The sequence below is a fragment of the Tribolium madens genome, unplaced genomic scaffold, assembly GCF_015345945.1.
Source record: "Tribolium madens isolate multiple individuals breed KSU strain unplaced genomic scaffold, Tmad_KSU_1.1 Scaffold_71;HRSCAF=194;Tcas5.2_LG6, whole genome shotgun sequence".
NCBI classification, from domain to species: Eukaryota; Metazoa; Arthropoda; class Insecta; order Coleoptera; family Tenebrionidae; genus Tribolium; species Tribolium madens.
In genome coordinates this window covers 5,132,114-5,153,747 of record NW_025401041.1, presented here as the reverse complement: position 1 = coordinate 5,153,747, position 21,634 = coordinate 5,132,114, and the positions used below count along the sequence as shown (strand labels likewise).

General features: G+C 36.4%; 8 protein-coding genes across 9 annotated transcripts; 5 read left to right on the top strand and 3 right to left on the bottom strand.

Moving 5' to 3' along the window:
- The first annotated feature begins 33 nt into the window (after positions 1-33).
- Positions 34-6,599, top strand: LOC123008948 (COMM domain-containing protein 3). 2 transcript variants are annotated; one of them, XM_044405022.1, is made up of 4 exons: positions 34-116; positions 5,704-5,922; positions 5,971-6,242; positions 6,288-6,599. In XM_044405022.1, the coding sequence occupies exons 2-4, from the start codon at positions 5,808-5,810 to the stop codon at positions 6,477-6,479; spliced, it is 579 nt and encodes a 192-aa protein (XP_044260957.1). In that variant the 5' UTR covers positions 34-116; positions 5,704-5,807; the 3' UTR covers positions 6,480-6,599. The 2 variants fall into 2 exon arrangements, with proteins under 2 accessions (XP_044260957.1, XP_044260956.1); XM_044405021.1 differs by lacking the exon at positions 34-116 and having other exon boundaries at positions 3,880-5,922.
- On the bottom strand, positions 524-5,496 carry LOC123008938 (delta-1-pyrroline-5-carboxylate dehydrogenase, mitochondrial). Its single transcript, XM_044405009.1, has 7 exons — positions 5,324-5,496; positions 4,827-5,034; positions 4,338-4,778; positions 4,097-4,284; positions 1,074-1,664; positions 906-1,024; positions 524-856 (listed from the first exon to the last, which is right to left on the bottom strand). The coding sequence occupies exons 1-7, from the start codon at positions 5,365-5,367 to the stop codon at positions 741-743; spliced, it is 1,707 nt and encodes a 568-aa protein (XP_044260944.1). The 5' UTR covers positions 5,368-5,496; the 3' UTR covers positions 524-740.
- On the top strand, positions 6,528-7,211 carry LOC123008949. Its single transcript, XM_044405023.1, has 3 exons — positions 6,528-6,634; positions 6,681-6,797; positions 6,865-7,211. The coding sequence occupies exons 1-3, from the start codon at positions 6,595-6,597 to the stop codon at positions 7,125-7,127; spliced, it is 420 nt and encodes a 139-aa protein (XP_044260958.1). The 5' UTR covers positions 6,528-6,594; the 3' UTR covers positions 7,128-7,211.
- On the bottom strand, positions 7,123-8,471 carry LOC123008947 (MOB kinase activator-like 3). The gene is made up of 4 exons (XM_044405020.1): positions 8,271-8,471; positions 8,075-8,225; positions 7,451-7,794; positions 7,123-7,405 (listed from the first exon to the last, which is right to left on the bottom strand). Exons 1-4 carry the CDS (start codon positions 8,310-8,312, stop codon positions 7,286-7,288), a joined length of 657 nt encoding a protein of 218 aa, XP_044260955.1. The 5' UTR covers positions 8,313-8,471; the 3' UTR covers positions 7,123-7,285.
- Positions 8,365-12,646, top strand: LOC123008937 (zinc finger protein 845-like). The gene is made up of 3 exons (XM_044405007.1): positions 8,365-8,863; positions 8,912-9,620; positions 9,671-12,646. Exons 1-3 carry the CDS (start codon positions 8,756-8,758, stop codon positions 12,310-12,312), a joined length of 3,459 nt encoding a protein of 1,152 aa, XP_044260942.1. The 5' UTR covers positions 8,365-8,755; the 3' UTR covers positions 12,313-12,646.
- A 375-nt stretch (positions 12,647-13,021) lies between these two features.
- On the top strand, positions 13,022-18,064 carry LOC123008392 (egalitarian protein homolog). Its single transcript, XM_044404171.1, has 4 exons — positions 13,022-13,496; positions 13,884-15,070; positions 15,127-15,507; positions 17,095-18,064. Exons 1-4 carry the CDS (start codon positions 13,229-13,231, stop codon positions 17,734-17,736), a joined length of 2,478 nt encoding a protein of 825 aa, XP_044260106.1. The 5' UTR covers positions 13,022-13,228; the 3' UTR covers positions 17,737-18,064.
- Positions 18,065-18,804: 740 nt separating this feature from the next.
- Positions 18,805-19,925, bottom strand: LOC123008465 (acyl-CoA Delta-9 desaturase-like; the record flags this gene model as incomplete). Its single annotated transcript, XM_044404272.1, has 4 exons — positions 19,778-19,925; positions 19,393-19,729; positions 19,147-19,332; positions 18,805-19,093 (listed from the first exon to the last, which is right to left on the bottom strand). Coding segments are annotated over exons 1-4 (951 nt in total), but the record flags the coding sequence as incomplete, so codon positions are not given.
- Positions 19,926-20,104: 179 nt separating this feature from the next.
- Positions 20,105-21,422, top strand: LOC123008464 (acyl-CoA Delta-9 desaturase-like). Its single transcript, XM_044404270.1, has 4 exons — positions 20,105-20,376; positions 20,424-20,760; positions 20,809-20,994; positions 21,044-21,422. Exons 1-4 carry the CDS (start codon positions 20,256-20,258, stop codon positions 21,363-21,365), a joined length of 966 nt encoding a protein of 321 aa, XP_044260205.1. The 5' UTR covers positions 20,105-20,255; the 3' UTR covers positions 21,366-21,422.
- The last annotated feature ends 212 nt before the right edge of the window (positions 21,423-21,634 follow it).

The following is a 21,634-nucleotide window of genomic DNA, read 5'->3' as shown; positions in this document are numbered from 1 at the left end:
CAATCTAAAAGAGTTTATTTACGAAATTGACTCTTCTTATCAGTCAATAGTAACGGTTTTGATGACATTGAATAGAAAAACGTCTTTGACAATGTTGTAGTGTAACAAACAGCACGGTAAGACCAATTCTCTTATTTTCTTTATTTAAAGTTGGTCACAATGCATGTAAAATCTTCATTATTACAGTCGTTTTAATCTTTTTCATTTTTGTACGAGTGAGCCAATTATGCTGCACCAAAACTTTATAATTGGTGATACTGCGTGTAAACTATCTTATTTTCTTAATTTATTGTTGGTAACAATGTATGTAAAACCCCATTAGTGTTTTGCACGTGTGAGCGATATGTGCTGCACCAATAATATAAAGTTGGTAGTAATGCGTGTAAAGCCCAAATTATTTCAATAAAACCCCCAATTTTAACAAACAAAAAAGCATTTATTGCTACTTTACAACTTCAAGTTTTCCTTCATACAAACAAAAGAAAAAAATACACAAATATACACTACTTAAATGACAAGAAAGTGAATTATAATACACATTTATTACATTTTTTGTTCATAACAGTTACAATAATTACATTAATATTGTCGAGTTTTCTTATACAACTTCTAACACATTTTGTTTTCCTAAACGTTGTTTTTTTCAAAAACCAACGCCCAAAAAAATTGACACCTAATCGATAAAAACGAAACAAAAAAATCAGATTCCAACAATATAAAATTTTTGATAAAAACAAAAATTATTGGTTCATATATGGATACGAAATCTCAGTAAGCGGGACGAATGTCTCTTTGACGGCTTGAGGATTTCCCCATCGGAGCACATAGTGCGGCCCACCAGCCTTATCATTGGTTCCTGCAATCACGTGTTAAAAAAATCAATCACTGTGATTGGTCACACATACCTGATAATCGGGCCCCACCGAACGGTTGTTGTCCAACAACACTTCCTGTTGACTTATCATTGACATAAAAGTTTCCAGCTGTCATTTTCAAATCTTCAATTGCTTTCTTCAACCAATTCCTATCGCAAACAAATTATTAATTTATTAAATGATTTAATTAAAACTTACTCGTCTTGTGCGAAAACAGCTCCAGTCAAAGCAAACTGAGTCGAGGTGCCCACCAAATCTACAGTTTCCTGTAATTGACTGTCTTTGTAGACGTAGATGGTCAAAACAGGCCCGAAAATCTCCTCAACCATTATCTTATCTTTGGGATCTTTGCTCACTACGATCGTAGGTTCAATGAAATATCCAGTACTGTCATCACACTTCCCCCCTCCTATGATCTCCAAATTGGGGGAATTCCTCGCATGGTCAATGTATCCTTTGATTCGTTTGAAGGCTTTATCGTCGATGACAGCCGAAGTGAAACTTTCGTAATCGGTCGGATCGCCGATTTTCAATTTGGCGCGTTCGGCTAATAAGCCTTCTTTGATCTTCGGCCAAAGCGATTCGGGAACGTACATGCGTGAACAAGCGCTACATTTTTGACCGCAAAATTCGAAAGCGCTACGAATAGTGGCGTTGACAACCGAAGTCACATCGGCAGTGGGATGAACGAAATGATAGTTTTTACCGCCACATTCGCCGATTAGACGAGGGAAATTAATGTATTTGTTGATGTTTTGCCCGACTTGGGTCCAAAGACGGGTGAAAGTACTGAAAAATGAAAAAAAAAATTCAATAATGAAATACAGGAAACTGTAATTTAGTCTAAAATCATTTAACATCGCCTTGTCTTTGGAAGTGTATTTTCAATCAGATCATTCTTTGTTAAAACTGCGACTGCTCTTAATGGAAAATTTATTTTTCCAAGGTTGGCAATAAGATTTTACCAAATGTAAAACCTTTATCGACATGGTTGTTCCAATTTTGATTCGCACAAGAATTGATTATAAACCTACCTCTGTAATAAAGTCTTACTAATACAGATATCTGTAATATATTTTATCTTACAGGTTGAGTTTTTGAATTACCTTAGACCATTGTTTTCGGTGATAGAAATCAAATATTATTCACAAGTGAGATAAAGTACTTACAAGTGAGTAAATTTGACTATTATATAACATTTACTATTATATTTTTATAGGTGAATATTTTACTTGAATGAAACTTCATTTTTTGGATAGTTGCACCTGTAAGATAAAACGTCGTATATCACACGTGATCGAAATGCCATTATGAAACTCGTGAGAAGTGTCCCACTCGCGTATAATGTTGCATTTCTATCACTTATAATACAATGTACTATTTTTTATTTATGATTTTTAAATTTTTTATGCTGAGTGTATTAGACTTATATTTATAGAATACCGTAATCTTGTCTAATCTCAGTTAAAATCTCCAATTTTTATAACACTTGTGAAAAATAGCAAAAATTTGAGAAATTAATATAAATTAATCAAAATTATTTATAAAATTACACGAAAAATCACAAGCCGTAATTCTAAAATTACAGTTTTCAAAAGACCTTTATCGACATGGTTGTTCTATTTATAAATCACAAAAGAACTAATTACAATCCTACCTACGCAATAAAGTCGTACTATTACAGGTAACAGAAAAATATTTTCTTTTGTTTGATTTTTTTACCTTGAATTTATTAGAGACTCTTTTATTTACAGAATAATGTAGTCTCGTTTACTCTCAGTTAAAATCTCCAATTTTTTAAAAAAAGTAGTAAAACATTAACAAAAACTTGAAATTTTAATTGGGAAAAGAGAAAAATAATTGTACAATTTATTAACATTAAAATAAAAATCACAAACCGTGATTCTGAAATTACAGTTCTGCTAAATGTAAAATATGTTCTCCCAAGATTTTGCCAAATGCGAGACCTATATCGACATGGTTGTACTAATTTTAATTCGCACAAGAACTGATTATAAACCTACCTGTGCAATAAAGTCGTACTAACACAGATATCTGTAATTCTTTTTGAGATTTTTATATTTTTTATGCTGATTTTATTAGAGGCTCTTATTCACAGAATACCGTAGTCTATTCTAATCTCAGTTAAAATCTAAATTTTTTTAAAAAACTTGTGAATAATGGCAAAAATTTGAGAATTTAATTGTGAAAACAACAATTAAAACAAAATCAAAATTATTTATAAAATTACAAGAAAAATTACAAACCGTAATTCCAAAATTACAAATTGCCAAAAAAAAACTCGTTTTTCCATAATTTGCAATAAATATGAGACCTTTATCGACATGGTTGTTCTATTTATCAATCACAAAAGAACTAATTACAATCCTACCTCCGCAATAAAGTCGTACAGGTAATTGAAATATATTTTTTTGTTTGATTTTTTTACCYTGAATTTATTAGAGACTCTTTTATTTACAGAATAATGTAGTCTCGTCTACTCTCAATTAAAATCTCCAATTATTTTTAAAACTAGTAAAAAATTAACAAAAACTTGAAAATTTAATTGTGAAAAGAGAAAAATTATTGTACAATTTATTAATTAACATTAAAATAAAAATCACAAACCGTGATTCTGAAATTACAGTTCTGCTAAATGTAAAATATGTTCTCCCAAGATTTTGCCAAATGCGAGACCTATATCGACATGGTTGTACTAATTTTAATTCGCACAAGAACTGATTATAAACCTACCTCTGTAATAAAGTCGTACTAACACAGATATCTGAAATATTTTTTTTATGTTTATGATTTTTAAATTTTTTATGTTGAGTTTATTAGACTCTTATTTACAGAATACTGTGGTCGAGACTAATCTAAGTTAAAATCTCCAATTTTTATAAAATTTGTGAAAAATGGCAAAAATTTGAGAATTTAATTGTGAAAACAGAATTAATCAAAATTATTTATAAAATTACAAGAAAAATCACAAGCCGTAATTCCAAAATTACAATTTTCAAAAGGACATTTTTCCAAAATTTGCAATAAGTATGAGACCTTTATCGACACGGTTGTTCTATTTAAAATCACAAAAGAACTTATTACAATCTTACCTCTGCAATAAACTTGTGGTATTACAGTAAACTGTAATCACGGTAATTTCTTAAATTCATTTTTAATTTCATTCAAAATGGGGACGTATTTTTTTAAAAACAACTTACGGAACACTTCCGGTGAAATTAATCCCGGCTAGATACTTAGACGCTGTGATCGTATCCCCAAAGACAGGCCCATCAGCAGGCACAAAATTCACAACACCTGGGGGAACCCCCGCTTCCCTGCAAATCTTGAAAATGACCCAATTCGATAACAGGGCCGTATCGCTCGGTTTCCACAAAATAGCATTACCCTTAAAATTAAAAACAAAAAATTTGAACCAATCACAAGCCCAAAAACCCTCACCATCAAAGCAGGCGTGTAAGCTAAATTCCCACCAATCGCTGTAAAATTAAACGGCGAAACAGCAGCAATAAAACCATCAATTCCACGATAACGCATCGAATTTTTGGTCACTTTGGGATTTTCCGAAATCGGTTGATATTTTGTCGCTTCTTTGAGAAAGTAGGCATTGAGACGGAAAAAATCGATGAGTTCGGCGGCCGAATCAATCTCGGCTTGAATAACAGTCTTGGCTTGCCCGAGCATCGTCGCAGCATTCAATGTTTGACGATACTCGTTGGCCATGAGAGACGCAGCCTTCTCCCAAATTTTTAAACGATCTGGAATTGGGGTACGGTCCCATTTTCTCTGAGTTTCCACAGCCGTGTCGATGGCCTTGTTCAGGAGATCCTTATTGGCGTAGTAGAATTTCGCCAGTTTTTTCTTATGATTGTGGGGGCAAACCTATCAAATTAAATTTACAGGAAACTGTAATTTTTTAACCAACTATACCTGATATCTGACATCGTCAGTTTTGAATTCCTTGTCACCGATCACAATCGGTACTTCTTCAGTCGTCGCCGCTGTTTTTTTCAACGCCTCCTCCAACTCTTTTCGCTCTTTTGAACCCTTCAAGTATGGCAAAACGGGCTCATTTTTCACTCCAAAATCACTGATTTTGACTTCGGGTACAACCGAACCCAAACACCTCACACCGACTCTGTAGAAAATCAAAAATAAAAATAACACATTTGTCGCCTTCACGGCCGACTAAATTTAAGTCCAGTGGGCCGTGAAGGTGAACGCATCATTGCCCCCTAAATGTTACGCCACTGGTGTCAATATCGATTTTAGTCCACCGAGTGGAAATTTCCACAGGTCGTGCCCCCTGAACCACGAATGAGGCTCAGATGGTCGCAATTGAGGATTTTTTCGGCTTGTTTACCACAAACTCGGTTAAAATCGTCGAAAATGCGATAAGAGATTATCGATGAAATTTATTTACTGACCTTTGAAAACTCGTCGAGAGTGTTTGTTTACACGCCGATAACATTCTGTCTGTTGAATTCCAAACGTTGGACTTTTCACGGGAAAAATTTTCAAGGGAAATTCACCGAAAAGAACCCACTTTGACGTTCACCATTTGACACACTGGCGTACGTCAAAATTTACGTAACGGGTTTGAAGCGCTTAGGTTGGCACTCGACTTGGCATTTTTTAATTAATTATAGCGACAACTAGCATTTAAATTTAGCAAATTTCAATCAAGGCGTGGAAAACAGCAAAAACCCCACCAATTAATGATTTTTTCGACGAAAATAAACCGGCCAAAATGACAGTTGGCAACCCTGAACGGCATAAATTTAATCCCAATTTTTTATACTTTCAGTAATTAGAATCTCTTACAAAATATGGAAATTGTAATAATAAGCCAATAAAAATTTCGCATGTTGGCACCCCTGTCACGAGAATTTGAGGTTAGGTCCCTTTACGATGAGGGAAAATCTCCAAAAATCGCTAGTTTTAGCCAATAATTTACCCGATGCGACTTTTAGAAAACTTCTAGAGAACTGTTTTGCCACTTTGACTGGTTTTCCAGAGCCCCACAGTAATTTCCACCTTTGGGAAAATTCAGCTCATTTTTCACCATTTTCAGGTATTTCAAGTCTCTACAACTCCAAACCCGACTTAATTAAGGAACTATACGCAGCTTTGCTGTCCCTGACTGCAAATCTAGTCCAAACTGGGCAAAATAAGGAAAATACAAGTCAATTTTTGAGCCAATGTCACTATAGTGGGGCCAAAACGGGTCTATTTTTGGACTTTTATGAAAAAAATCGGTGCGAAATTGAAGCTAGTCTTGTTAATATTGGGAATCATTTGCCCCACATCACGGATATTACATGGAAAATTGATTATATAATTAAGGTTGAATCCATTGTTTTTTGGTTTTTTTTGACTGGGTTTTTGTAGTCGAGTTACTTGGACTGTAATCAAGGTCCTATCTTCAGAATTGGACTACAAACCGAGAAATATGACCCTGAAAATGAATGCAAGAAAGTTGATTTTCTTCAATTCACCTGTGACAGTCAGGAATTACAAGATTTGGTTTATAAACTAAAAGACGCAGTGAGACATTGCCAGAGGATCGGAAGTGAACACTAGGGGGGCCCCTAGTGATTATTTTATCATTCCTTTATTAATATTCAATATGTAAATGTGGACTAATTGATAATTATTGTTATAAAAGAGGTTACACAAACCTTAAATAAACATAAAAATGGATTTAATTGTTTTATTGTGTGCCTTTTTCGCGTTGGGTAAGTCGTAAAGTTGAAATAACAAGAAAAATAATTGGGTTAAAAGGGGTTTTTTGTGCCCCCATGGACGACACAAACGATGTAACAATCGACGAAGAAGATTTCCAAAACGACACTCAACCTGCACCAAACCTAAAAACCTTGGAAGACAAACCTGAAACAAGTATGGAGCCAATTTTCAAACTCGTATATTATACAAGGGTCACTCGTCAAGTTTGTGTTTTTTTCAGACGAGAAAAACCCTGTGCAAGAGTGGTTCGAAAATTTAGGTAAAAACATGTCGACCAACACCCAAAACACCATGACTAATATAAAAAATTGGTTTACACAATTGGCACAAAATAACAATGGCGGGCAAAATTTACCAACCATGTATATGGGTTCGTTCCAGTTACTCAAAATGCCCATGCCTCAATTTAGTGATGTTATTAAAGGGATGGGAGATGTGGCAACAGTGGTTCAAAGTTTGAATAAGTTGGGAGGGAAAAAATAGTTCTTTGGTTGTGTTTATTGACTTAGTTGATTAATACTGAGCTACAAATATACAAATATGGCCGATTAGTAATAAAACAGTCCCCGAGTACACGACTGGCCTTAATTAATTAATTAAGAAAAAAACCCTGATTATAAATTAGTCACGTGACACTTAACCTAATCTTTGCAAATTCGAGACGCCATGACAGCCAACGGTTCCAACTCCTTCTGACTCACCAAATCAAATTCGGTGACGAAATAATAAAAGTGTTTGTAGCATGTATTGACATGTGCCTCCTACAAAATCCGGTTATAACCGTGCAAATGTCACAAATAACTTACCGCAGATATAGCGACGATATTTTGAAAATGGTGGATATATACATGGACAAAGACTCGATGTAACCTCGCTAGGATTTTACTACAATGTTTATCGAAATTCTTCGGAAATGGCAAATCAGAAGTACACGGAAATAACGCTTGATTGTTGATCTGCATCTCAATCCAGTCCATTAAATGACTGATGTATTCTTTAGCCGGAAGTGGAGTTGGTTTTTTATATTTGTCACCATCGGCCCACAAATACTCGAATCGGGGACCTCCGGACATGGTCGGACACGACTGTTCGGTGCAATAATCCGAAATCGTTCCATAAATCAAATTGATCCGGTTGAAAAAATCAACAACTGAAATTATGAAACGTCCCTCGTATCATTACGTCTCACTAACGCCAGTCTGCCGACGCTAGCAATATAACCAGTGAGGTAAAACAATCCCATTGGATGATCTATGCTTCTGAGGTAATCAAAGCCAACTGAATGCAAATCGCAAACAAAACTGACAATTATTAAGCAAACAAAAGCTGAACATTCTCCTCTAGAGGCAACTGTGATCATCTTTTTGCACATATCAATTGACATGTATTGTTGGTTGTCTAATTATAATAAAAGAATAGCAAAAATTTACCATGAACGGCAATCCAATCGTTTAAATCTTCACCATCGGGGAGTTTTACAGCCGTTCTAAGATTAATCCCTGAATTGAGACTGGCACAAGCTTGTTTGTGTAAACTGTATCGGATTGTCCCATGAGTAAACTTCTTTTTCGGCCTGAAAGTCTAACAAGAGGAATGACACCACTGGGACGTACCTTGTCAACTCACTTTGCCTTTTTGGAAGAAATCAAAGAAACCGTTTAAAGCCATTTTGTCAAAACACCGATTTTTGGAAAATTTATAGGTTAGTTGATTGTCAAAATTGTCACAAGTGGCGCCGTCTTGCGGCCATTACACTCTCGCAATTTTGCCGATTTCGGGCCTGTTTTGCACACTTGTGAGACTTTTAGGCCGCGATTTCGGTATAATAACAAATTTGGGACTAATTTTAATACATTAAAGGGGTTTTTATGTTGTTTATCACTTTTTCCGGTGGTAAAAAGCCGTTGAACCGCCCTCTGACGTCCAGCTATCACACTAGAATTTGCAATGGCGTCATTGTGTTTGTGCTCGAATTATTGAAAATCGTGAATTTCTGTGGGAAAATCCGAGTGTAGCGGCGATGATTTTGTGTTTGGTGCGTTAGAGCCCCCTTTGGCGGTGTGTGGGCTCTTGTCGCTCCGTGGGGCTCCGGGGCCCCGCTATGCACAAGAATGGAGACGAAACTGTGCCGAATATGCGGAAAACTCGGCCAAAACTACATGAATATTTTCCGGACCGAAGGCCTGAAGAACAAGATCGAAACATGTCTCCCGATCATTGTGAGTTTTCAGTCCCTTGGCCCCCTTTTTCTCACAGTTGGGTTGCAGGTGTCGCCCCATTCGCTCCTCCCCGACACGATCTGTGGCGAATGCTCGGAGAATGTGGACAATTTCTACAGTTTTATCAAGAATTGTCTCCAAAATATCATCATTCTTGAAGCCCAATATGACATAAATGAGTCTTGTTTGAAGACGAAGCGGAAGCACGACAAGGGATGCACCACCGACTTGTCCCGAAAAAGCGAGAAAAATACTCAAACTATCGATTATCTTGATCTCCTCCTCAAAGAAAACGAATTCCAGTTGAATTTCCCAGTCCCCAATCTCAAAAAACTCGTCGATTATGACGATTCCGATTGTGAAGAGTCGAAAGAATCCTCAATTTTTGATAATTTCGGCCGAAAGTACTTCGACGATGCAGAAAACTACCTTATCGACGAAATAACTCAACGCAAAAAGCGCAAAAATGAGGATACGATCGAATCCTCACGTGCGAAAATCTGCAAAATCGAAACCACCAATCGTCGAAAAAGCAAACAACCGAAAAAACTCGAACTAAAACCCGATTTTCTAGGGGAATTACCTCAAGTGTGTTTACTATGCGATGAACAATTCACCGGTCCTTCCATGTTGGCTAGTCACGTGTTTGAAACTCACGGCATTGACATGGCGGCCGTTGCCAGTGATACCAACGACAAAAAGAAAAAGTTACCAAATCTACTCAAGATCTCCGATCTCAGGAAAAGCGACTCGATTGGTAAACCTGACTAAATCATTACAATTAGTTTATTAAGTTTTCTTTTGTAGAAGAAGAAGAACCGCCAACTCTTCTTCCGAGTTTCGTTTGTTCTCTCTGTCCGGCCATGTTTACGTCACGACCGGACCTTTTCGGCCATCTTCGGGTCAAACATTCCGACCAATCAGCTCTCTTATGTGGCATGTGTCTGTATCAAGCCTCCTCATTGACTAATCTCCAATCACATGTCGAGTTATGCTCCCACCAACATCCAATCACAACCAAGTATGTCTGTCAAGTGTGTCGCTACGGTGATGATAATTCGAAATCATTGGAGAATCATATTCTCGTCCACGACTTCCTATTGGATGCGTGTAAAAAACAATCGAAGATGTTCGACCCAGCCGACTATATTGAAACGAATGGTAATTACGAATCAGGAGGGTCCTCACCTCTCTCGAAAAGTTTAGCGTGTAGTGAATGTGGAATGGACGATTTTGATAATTTTAAAGAGTTTAGTACGCATAGAAGGAGCCAACATTCGATTTTCCACTGCGATCTATGTAATAAATTCTATGGAAGAAACTCACATTTATGGAAACACGTCAATAGATTACATAAAGGACATCCAAGTATCACTTGTCAGTTGTGCTACAAGACGAGTGCTTCAAAATACCACTTGGCCCAACATTTCAACAAAATCCATAGTACGAAAAGTTGTAAAAAGGGCGAAAGTCAGCTGAATTTTGACAATACTGATGATTTTATGTCACAGAAATTCCAAGCTTTTGATTTTCAATCGGTCAAACAGAGTTTCATGCGACAAGAATTGTTAGAACAGCAAGAGAAAAGATCGGAGAATGACGACAATTCGAATAATCGTTTATCGGATCAGGAACCACCATCTGCACCCAAAGAAATCGACTCATCTAGTGACCTTTACACCAACATTATTACCAACTACACACCACCGGCCAACGAAGGCGAATTCAAATGCCCCAAATGCGGGAAAGGTTTCCACAAGAAGACTCTTCTAAAGAAGCACAAGAAGAATTGTCGGCCACGTCTCCAAAAAGACTTACTTACACGATGTAAATCATGCGCTCGTATCTTTAAAGATCGTCAAAGTCTTGCCAAACATTTGGTTAATTATCATTCCGAATACGCGTGTGAAATATGCGGTCAAAAAGTACAAAGTAAATGCGAAATTGTCTCGCATATAAGATTCACACATCCCGGTTGTCACTTGTTTTGTACAATTTGTGGTAATATATTGCGTAGTCGGAATGATATGGCCGACCACACACGTGACCATATGAATAGTTACGTGTGTCAGTTCTGCGCAGACGCATTACCGAGTAAAATCAAACTTAAAATGCACATTTTAAGTCTACATCGAAAAATCTTAAGTTTGAGTTGTGGTGTGTGTTTGAAGTTGTTTGAGAGTCAACATGTATTAAGAGATCACGTTAGGTTGGTACATAGAGATCAGTTGGCACCACTGACTTCGTGTCCAGTTTGTGGTAAGAATTATGGGTCGAAATGGAAAACTTACGACCATTTGAATAAATCACATGGGCGGATTTTTAAAGCTTGTAAGGCGTGTCTTGAAGTTTTTGACAACGAAAGTCAATTACAAGTCCATTATGACACTGTACATGGTAGTGGGGGTAAAAATAATATACCGGTAGTGAGTCAGGTTAGCCAACCACAGAATCATTGCGAGAGTGAGAGTGACAGAGAGACAAATAGCGAACAAAGTGATGAACAAGAAGAGGACGAACAGAAAGACTATTTCTTAGATTTGAAAGATAGTAAAATATCACTATTGGAAAAACGATTATTGGGTAAGAAAATCACCGAAGAGAAAGTTTTACCACCGAAAATCAACAATAAAAAAATCAAAGAGAAAGAAATCGATTTCGACACTAACCCTCAACATAATAGTTCAAAACGTACAGTTTATGTCAATAGTAATGACCCGTCTTTTTGTGAAATATGTCATAAAACGTGGCCTGCTAAGAAACACCTATGGCAACACTATATTCGTTGTCATAAATCAGTGGCGGCTACGGTTTGTGGCATTTGTTTGAAAACAAATTCGTCGTATGGTGCGCTCCAAGCCCACTTGATGGAAACCCATCCGACGCTTCTTCACGGTCAAGGTTTCGGTTCGAATTTCATTTGTCGGATTTGTGGTCGTTATCACAACGCGTCGAGTAAATTAAAATTGCATATGGCCATCCATGAGAATTTTGATTGGTCAATGCTTGAGCCGAAACAAGAGAACAAGAAGGAAGAAAACGGCTTTCAGGACACTTCTGAGATAAACTACGAGAGTTTGATTGAGCAAGTTGAGTGTTCGTCAGGGTCGGAGAGTGAAGTTGTTGAGACGAAAGATAAAGAATCGAGTTCGGAGGATGAGGAGAGTGACAGTGATGTGTCGGAAATGTCCGATAATTTGGGTAAGACGAACGAAGCGAGTTCGGTGAGTGAGGAAGAGGAGGAGGAGTCGAGTGGGAGTTGGTTTATGGTCAAGAGTGAGGAGAGTGAAGAAGAGGAGAAGTTGGAGGAGTTGGATTCGGCGATTAATTCAATCAAGTATGAATGTGTGGAGAAAGTTGAGGAGGAAATTGAGGACGAATATTGCGATTTGCAAGCGCAAAGTTTGAATGATAACGAAATTGAGTCGGCGGTGGGGAGTATATTGTAAATAAGGGTAGGTTAGAATTCGATGTTCAGTTTTTATGATGCATATCTTGTATTTGGCATTAAGGTAAAGACATTGTATATAACTCATGATTTTTTCATGTAAGACTTGTCTTATGTATGAGGAAGAGACTGTTTTTTTTTATAAGTATTTAGGTATTTTATTGTAAGTAATCTGCTTGTTTAGGATAGTACTATATTCTAAGATATTTTTTTATATTTATTTTTTTATATTGATTTCGACTAGTACATAACTTAAGTCATTCCCATACTCAGTAACTGTAAGGCTATGTGTATATAAAAATGATATTCATGAAGTAATACATAATTTTTTATGACTCTCTAGTTTATTTATCTCAATGGTCCCGCCATTTGCCTTTTTATAAAATTGACACAAATTGTTTTTTTGTAGTCAAGGTGCCTTAGGTGAATACCTCAATTTTTCAAATTTTATTTTGTGGTCAAGTGACGTTACACAGCAGATGATGTGACTCTCTAGTTTTTTTTCATGTCAGTGGTCCCGCCATTTATGTTTTGTTAAGTCATTGGATAGTAAATTTTATTAAAAAAATATAAAATTGGCACAAATTCTTCCTTGTAGTCGAATTAAATTTGATTTTTCTAAGATTTCGCACGAAAAAACCTCAATTTTGAAATTTCATTTTGTGGTTAAGGTCCGTCGGTGACGTCAGACACCACCTGATCCCGACCTGTCAAAGGAATTCAAGATGGCGTCGGCCAACTTGACGTTGTGAACGTCGCAAAAAATCACTTTTTAATTATTTTCCGGTTCATTTTTAATTTATTTTTTACGTTAAACCGTCACCGATGTATAACCCACCGTCTGCAAACGTTTCAGTTCAAGTGTCAAGTGCTTAACCTCAATTTTAGACATGTATTAAAAGAAAAACAAGTGAACGATGGAGGCAATGCAATACGAGTTGGCTAGGAACATGACGTTACTCTTCTTTTTCGAAAGACTACTTGATAAGGGCGAACCGAGGACTTTACACGATTTGAGCTGTCAGTTCGGCTCAAAGGGCTTCACGAAGGAAATGAGACAAATCGCAGGGGGCTCACAAAGTGGCCTCAAAAAGTTTCTAGCACAATATCCGGCCCTTTTTGCCATCGAAGGAGAGTACGTCACAATCAACATGTTCCAAAGTTTGGGGAGCAAAGACAGTGCTGGTGAGTTTCGCGAAAAGGGGTTGGCAACACTAGGCGCACAATTTTTCATTTCCTCACCCTAAATTCACATTTTTTAACGGATTGAGTGGCTCAGGCTGATTTGTAGCCAATTTTAAATGAAATTCCATTTATTAATGTTAGAAAAATTAAATTAAATAATAATTTTTATTTAATCGAGCGAAGTTAGCCACAATAACTAAAGTTGGTAATCCCACCTTCAATTTAAATATATAATTAATCAATTATTCTAGTTAGTAATTGTGTCAGTGATTTACGTAATTTATTCGTTCTTTCGAGTGAATTTTGCTTGAATTTGGGGGGAAATTTGCAATTAAGATAAAGGTGTGAAGTTGGTCGTGTTTAATTGTCACTTGTCAAAAATTCCAGGGGGCAAGGACTACACCACCCAAGCCGTTGAATATTTCTCCGAGAAGTTGGCCCAGTATGGCGAAGGCACCGAAGTCCCGATTCGCAGTCTTCTGGGGCACCGTTCGCAGGCCAGTCCTGAGGTACGCCACGTCTCCGGCCAACACTTCCACGAATTCCGCGAGTTCCTCCTCAAACACCCCGAAACCTTCACCGTGGACGACGAGAAAGAGTCCGTCATTCTCACAAACTACACAGCTGTTCGCTCGCATTGCCCCCACGAACTCCACTTTCAACCCGACGTGAAAATCGACCCGGAGACAACCCAAACCTTGCTCGACTTCCTCGCTCAATGTATCGAAGTCAAAGGCCCCATTTTAGTCGAACAATTGTTCCAAATCGTGAGTTGCAATCTCCCGGAGGCGATGTGGACGAATTTGTTCAACACACCTGGACACTTGACGAGTTTTCTTCGCTTGTTTTCCGACAGTTTTCACATTCAGGCCAATTTGGTGACGCTTCTGCAGCCCCCGAAGGTCAATCAGAAGCATTTAAGTGTGTCGGTGGACGAATTGGAGGCGAAAAACGCGAAAAATCTCAACAACGTTCAAGAGAGTTCGAGTGAGATTATCGAGAGGGCGCCACCTGTGGTCACTAGCCCCAAATCGATCAGTGATCGACTCAAACAACCCAAATTGCAACAGAAACAACTCTCCGAAGCGAAAAGTTTGTCACCAGAACCACCAAAAACACCTACGAAAGCCCCAGAGGAACCAAAACCGACTAAAACACCCTCAAATCAAAGCCTCAAACAAAGGATCAATAATCTCGTCCTTAAAACACTCCAAGAGAACACAGGACGTGAAAGACAGACACTCCTTAATCATAATCAAAGTCATAACGAATCATGGAAAGTCAAACTTTTTCAAAATACGCGCGTCATTTGTAGTATTAGGGAATGTCAAATGGTCATTGATGACATTATGGCGAAGGTTAAGTCAGGTCAAGGGTCAGATTGGCCCTTTGGTGAGGATAAAGTCGTCGTTGGGTTGGACTGCGAAGGGATTAATCTCGGTGTCAAAGGTCAATTAACGTTGCTTCAAATCGCAACATTGTCTGGATTTTCGTACGTTTTTGATTTGATTTCATGTCCAGGAATGATCGAAGCTGGATTAAAACGAATTTTAGAAAGTTCGGACGTCGTCAAGGTGTTTAATAATCCCCTTAATTCTCTATTATTACCCATAATTCCGTATAATTCCAGATTGTTCACGACTGTCGCAACGATTCCGTCAATCTCTTCAATCAATTTAATATAACGTTGAATACGATTTTTGATACTCAAGCCGCTCATGCTGTTCTCACGTTTCAAGAGACTGGACGTCCGGTTTATAAAGCGAAAAGTGTGGCTCTTAACGCCCTCTGTGAACATTACGGTGCACCAATTAATCCGATGAAGGATCAACTGAAAAATATTTATCGACGTGATCAGAAATACTGGTCGAGGAGACCTTTGACACGAGAAATGATTTTGTACGCGTCGGCAGATGTTTTGAGTTTAGTCAATGAGAAAATTTATCATCCAATGTCAAAAGCGATCAAAGTGGAGAATAGGCAGTTGTTTTTGGAGTTGTGTCATGAACAGGTAAGAGATATAGGTTAATTGGTGCAGTCGGTAGGTGGAAAAGTAATATTAATGCTTTTCTATTTTTAAAATCTATAGATTTTGCGGAAATTTTAGGTAATTGGCACCGAAAAAATTGTTTTTGAAATATCTAATTGGTTAATTTTTTAATAAAACAATCAAATTTTTTAGTTTCGCTAATCGTATGTCGAAAATTTAATCTTCCTTGGTGCAATCGGTAGGCGAAAGAGTGTAGAATTTATTGTTTTATTCCTAAAACAAAGTCCAGATTTTGCATTTTTTCATAGTTTTATGAAAACTTAGTCCTAATTGGTGCAGGCGGTAGGTGGAAAAGCAAATTTAATGCTTTTTTTTCGTTAAAATGCATAGATTTTGCGTTTTGTGGAAACTTTAGGTAACTGGCGCACAAATATATTTTTTGAATCTAGTTTTTTAATAAAATTATGAAATTGTTATTAATTTTATTTTTGGACAATTCACAAAATTTTACGAAAACTTGCTAAAAAATGATGTTTATATCTTTTTCAAAACCAAAAATGGTGTTACTTTTTCTTTTTTAGAACGTTTGAGGACATTTTAAAAGTCCAAAAAAATCTGATATTTTCTACTAAATTATATTAAAAATGGCATAATTTTTGTCTTTTTCGATGGTTCTAGCACACTTTTTAGTCAGAAACGCACTTTTTCAGAAATTAGATGCAAACAAACCGAAAGAATACTAAATTAGATCGGTTAATGTTATTTTATTCAATTTTCCTCGATTTAGGTCATTTTTAATTTACGTATTTTACAAGATTTTATCAAAACGGAGCAAAAAAATCATCAAACTAGATTGAAAATGAATGTTTTGCTCGATTTGGTGCAGTCGGTAGGTGGGAAAGTAATTTATTTATTTTGTTTTTCTTAAAATGTATAGATTTATATTTTTGTAGAAATTTTTAGGCAATGGGGACTGAAATATAATTTTTTTAATCTAGTTACCTAATTTTGTAATAAAACAGTAAAGTTGTTTAATTTGGCTATTCGTTAAAATTTGGTAAAAAATGATGTTTTTATTTTTTTCAAAAATCTAAACGAGTTTTCAGGTAGAAAGACACTTTTTTCTTGAAACTAACAAGCTGAAAAATCATCAAATTAGGTCTAAAATGGTGTTTCTTTTTCCCTTTTAGTACGTTTAAGAATATTTTTGATCTAAAACCCAATTTTTTGACGAAAATATTCCAAAAAAATCACCAAGTTAGGTTGCAGATTTTTTTTAATCCATAGTGATATTTTTCACAAAATTATGACAAAAAATGTATTGATGGTTTTAGCACTCTTTTTAGTCAAAAACTCAATTTTTATTAAATTGCATTCAAACAAATCCAAAAATTACCCAATTAAATTGAAATTAATGTTGTTTTATTCAATTTTCCTCGATTTAGGTCATTTTTAACTGAGAAACTTACGTATTTCGCAAGATTTTGTCAAAACAGACCAAAAAGTCAACAAATTAGTTTTAAAATGAATATATTTCTCGATTCAGTTTAATCTTAATTAAATAAAATTAATTATTTATTTTTATTTTTTTTTTCTTAAAACGTCCAGATTTTCATGCACATCGATCCCGAGTCGGTGAAGGGTCACAAACGCCAGCGCAAAACGGAAACGGAAGTGGCCGAATTGCGTCAAAAACTGTCCCAAGCGACCAAAAACATAGTTTTGAGTAATCGTGAAGTCCGACTTTTGCGCTACATTGAATTAACCGAAGAGGAGAAAGAGAAATTGAAATCGTCGGCAAAAGTCGCCAAAAAACTGGAAAAATTGGAGAGTTTGGGTCAGGATAACAGAGAGGAGGAAGAAGAGGATGAGGATCAGGACAACGATCCTGATTATCCCAGTTTGGAAAGTGATATGACGTCACCGCGTAATTCCGAACCAACGAGTCTCACCGAATCGATGCAATTAGTCGATTCGATTTTAAACGATAGTAAAATCGAAAAATTTGATAAATTGGATCGTTTAGAAACGATTTTATCGGCGGCTGCGTTTTTACCGACCGGCAAATGTCAATGCACGTGTCATAAAAATGGTCATAATGGCGAAAGGGTCATTTCGCCAACTAGTAGTTTCAAAGGGGAGGATAGAGAAGTAGAGGTTAAGTCGAATCATTCGAATGTTGGTACTCAAACACTAAGCACTGGAGATATAGTCGTAACGAAGATTTTTTTTAATGAAAATACTGAATAGCTCAATGGTCACGTGGCCTTATGTATAGTCGGTTGTATATAACGAATTTATTTTATAAATTATCGAGCTGATTTTACTTAATGTTAACGAGCCATATTTTTAATAGTGTTGTTATGGTGATATTGATTATTACAATTTAATTTATTGGTTATGACAGTCTTTGTTTCTTAAATATTTCTGTTAAGATAACTAAGACTTGAGCAATTTAACGGTATTAACATTGTTAAGCAATATTTATGTGTTATTAACATGTATTATTTTTGCTGGTAGAGGATTTTTATTATACTGTAATGATGCAAAAAGAGAATAAATATACAGTACTAAAAAATCAAGAGTTTTATTTCTCAATCACGTAAGCAGGGAAAATTTGACAATTTACGAAACAACTGTCAAATAAGCACAGTCGACTTTTTAACAATCGTTGAAAATTCATTAAAACATTTCAAGGTGGGGAAAAGATATATGAAAATACATCTCGCCAAACGATTTGGAGTGTTGTTTCAATCGACTAGATTGGGTTTTAATAGAGGACAAAAAATATGCATCTGGGGCAATGTTGGGTCAGGGAATTATCAAACAATAGAATGCAATTTTTAATAGATTTGTAATATGTGACTTAATAATTGTTTAAGAATTACATTTATTGCACAATTAGAAAAAAAAACTTAAGACTAAACAAAAATTTTAAAAAAATCAGCGAATTTTTGGGTAAATTTTGTTAAAACAGCTACCAAATGGCTAATTGGTCAGTTTTAGTCTGAAATGATGGGTCACACTATTACTTTATTTTTTACTTTATTTTGGGCAGTGTTGGCACCACTAAAACACCAAATTGTAATGTACTGACTTAATGTAATAATAATTGTTTAAGAGTTAAATTTATTTCATGATTAGAAGAATTTTTTATGAAAATAAGCGAATTTTTGATTAAATTGAGTTAAAACTTTCACCAATTGTCTCATTGGTCAATTTCAGTATGAAACGATGGGTCACACTAACACTTTATTTTGGGTAATACTTTGGTACCACCACAAAAATATCAAAAAAATAAATATTTTATTGACTTTTTGCCATACAAATATTTTCTTTATTCATATCGTTATCCTCCCACCCCCACACCTTGGTACCATCTCCCGTCCTCTCTCCCCGTTTTTTGACCATGTCCAGGGGGACACTTTTAAGGTCATAGGCCCACCCAATTTTAGCCATAAAATCAATAAAGGCCGTATTCCAGTTCCCGTAGTATGACCCCAACTCGGCAGCTTTGTGGTCCCAAGGGAAGGTGTGATGGTAATTATGGAACCCTTCACCATGACTAATATGGGCCACCCATCCGGTTTCCACTGGTTTAATGTTTCTGGAATGGTACCGATTAGAGTAGGTACCATATAATTGATGGTATCCGCGTACTTGTCATAGGGTTTGGTACCCCAAATATGGGCTGCACTGTTGACCAGACACGTACCATGAAGGACTATACACACCCGAAAAATACTGCAAATGTACCATGACACTTTGAAGGGTTCCGACCAGAAGTACCATGGTACTAAAGCCGGGAAGACAAATGCAAGAAATGGGGCCATGTACCAATAGTACCTTTACAAATCAAACAAATCACAAATAATGGTGCCATGGTACCCAATTTTGAAAACTTACTTCCGTTGGTACCACACCACGGGATCGCGTTCCAAATCGCTCAAATCCAATTCTTTCCCTTTTGAAATAACTTTATCCGATTTTTTGACCATCAACCATCCAATATGGCTGTAAAAGAACCCTCTTGAGGCATTATGGGGGTCATACTCCGTATCAGAGTACTTATGGTGGATTCTATGGTCACGCACCCAGTCATAAATATCGTTCTGAAACGTCATGGTTTGATCAAACGCCAAAAGTACCCTCAACGGTAGTTTGGCTTTGAAGGCCCTATGGGCCCATAATCTATGGGCGCCTACTGCGATTCCATGAGTGGCTGAGAGTAGCAACAAGTAGGCTAGGAAAAACAACATTAGAGTGGGAAATTTAAATTAAAATTTAATACTCCACAAAATTGTTTTCCACTGGGCTATTGCAAACAAGTAATAAAAACCCACAATGGTACCATAATGTAGATACAAGAAATATATGATTTTGAACCACACTGGTCGGATTTTTAAGGGCTCAAGTGTGCTCGTAGACATATTTTACCCACTTTTCACTGACTAATGGTACCTACTATCTTTTGTAAAGTAGTTTTCAGGTCGGAATAGTGATAAGAAAAAAGGTAAACATTGTTTTTTTTTATTTTATTTTAAAAACGTTTTTTATGTTTTTAATTATTCAATTAAATTTGTCCTTAAAAAAATTGTTTTTTTGCAGAGAAGTCCAAATTTGGTAATCATAAATAAATTACCAAAACAAAACACCAATTTGCCCAACATTTAACCTCTTCTATTGTTTGCTAACCTCCCAATTTAGTTCACTATCGATTTTTTTCCATATAAAAATGCCCGAATTTTTTCACTCGTCAGTCGAAAAAAATGTCACCGAAACGCGAAATCGCATGGAAAAAAGTGTCCTTTTTTGTATATTTACATGTGGGGGCTTTGTACGGGTTGTACCTCATCCTCACTGAAGCCGCTTGGGCGACCTGTCTTTGGTGTAAGTAAATTTTCACAAGGAATAAAAAAATTGTCATAAATTTTTAGTCTATTTTCTGGTACTGATCTCGACGCAAGGTACCGGTGCTGGGGTCCACCGCCTATGGGCCCATCGAGCCTACAAGGCGAAAGTACCACTCCGACTTTTATTAACGTTTTACCAGACTTTGACATTTCAAAAAGACATTTATGATTGGGTGCGCGACCATAGAGTCCATCACAAGTACTCTGACACGGAACCCGACCCACATAACGCCTCCAAGGGCTTCTTTTACAGTCACATGGGCTGGTTGATGTTGAAAAAGACTCAAAGTACCATCGATAAGGGCAAAAAATTGGATTTGAGTGACTTGGAAGCCGACCCAATTGTCATGTTTCAGAGAAAGTGGGTGCGTTTTTTGGTACTGTAGCTCTTTAACCGGTACCATTGTAGGTACTACTGGTATTTAGCACCAATCGTAGCCTTCGGTATGCCAGCATTTGTGCCGTGGTACTTCTGGGGCGAAAAATTCGTAGTTTCATGGTACGTCTGTAACATGTTTAGGTACTGTCTAACCCTTCATGGTACCTGTCTGGTAAACAGCGCCGCTCACATTTATGGAAACCGACCATATGACAAGTAGGTACCACTTATGGTACCCACATTTTTTAATTTTTTGCTACTTCAGGGATATTTTACCAACACAAAATTTGCTGGTTTCGTACATTACCAACGGGGAAGGGTTCCATAATTACCATCATGCCTTCCCATGGGACTACAAAGCAGCCGAATTAGGGTCATATTATGGCAATTGGAGTACTGCTTTTATCGATTTTATGGCCAGAATTGGGTGGGCTTATGACCTTAAAAGTGTCCCATTAAATATGGTCGAAAAACGTGTTAAAAGGACCGGCGATGGTACCCACAATGTCTGGGGATGGGGTGACAAGGATTTGGACCCAGATGACGTCAAAATGGCCGAAATTACGCACTCGCGAAGCTCGGGATAATTTTTTATTGTAATTTATTTATTTTTCTCATACTCAGAATAAAAAATAGTTAGATTATTTTTTTGTTTGACTTTGTAAAATTAATAAAAACAAACCTATGGTTACTTAATTATTCAAATTAATTTGAATTTTATCTAATCCGCAAACATTTGATCTTAAAATTGACAAATTAATTTATTTTCGAAATTTATGTATTTTTCTATTCTATAATAGCTTCTATAATTCTATAATAGATTGGAGCTATAATTTTGCTCCCAAATGCATTTATT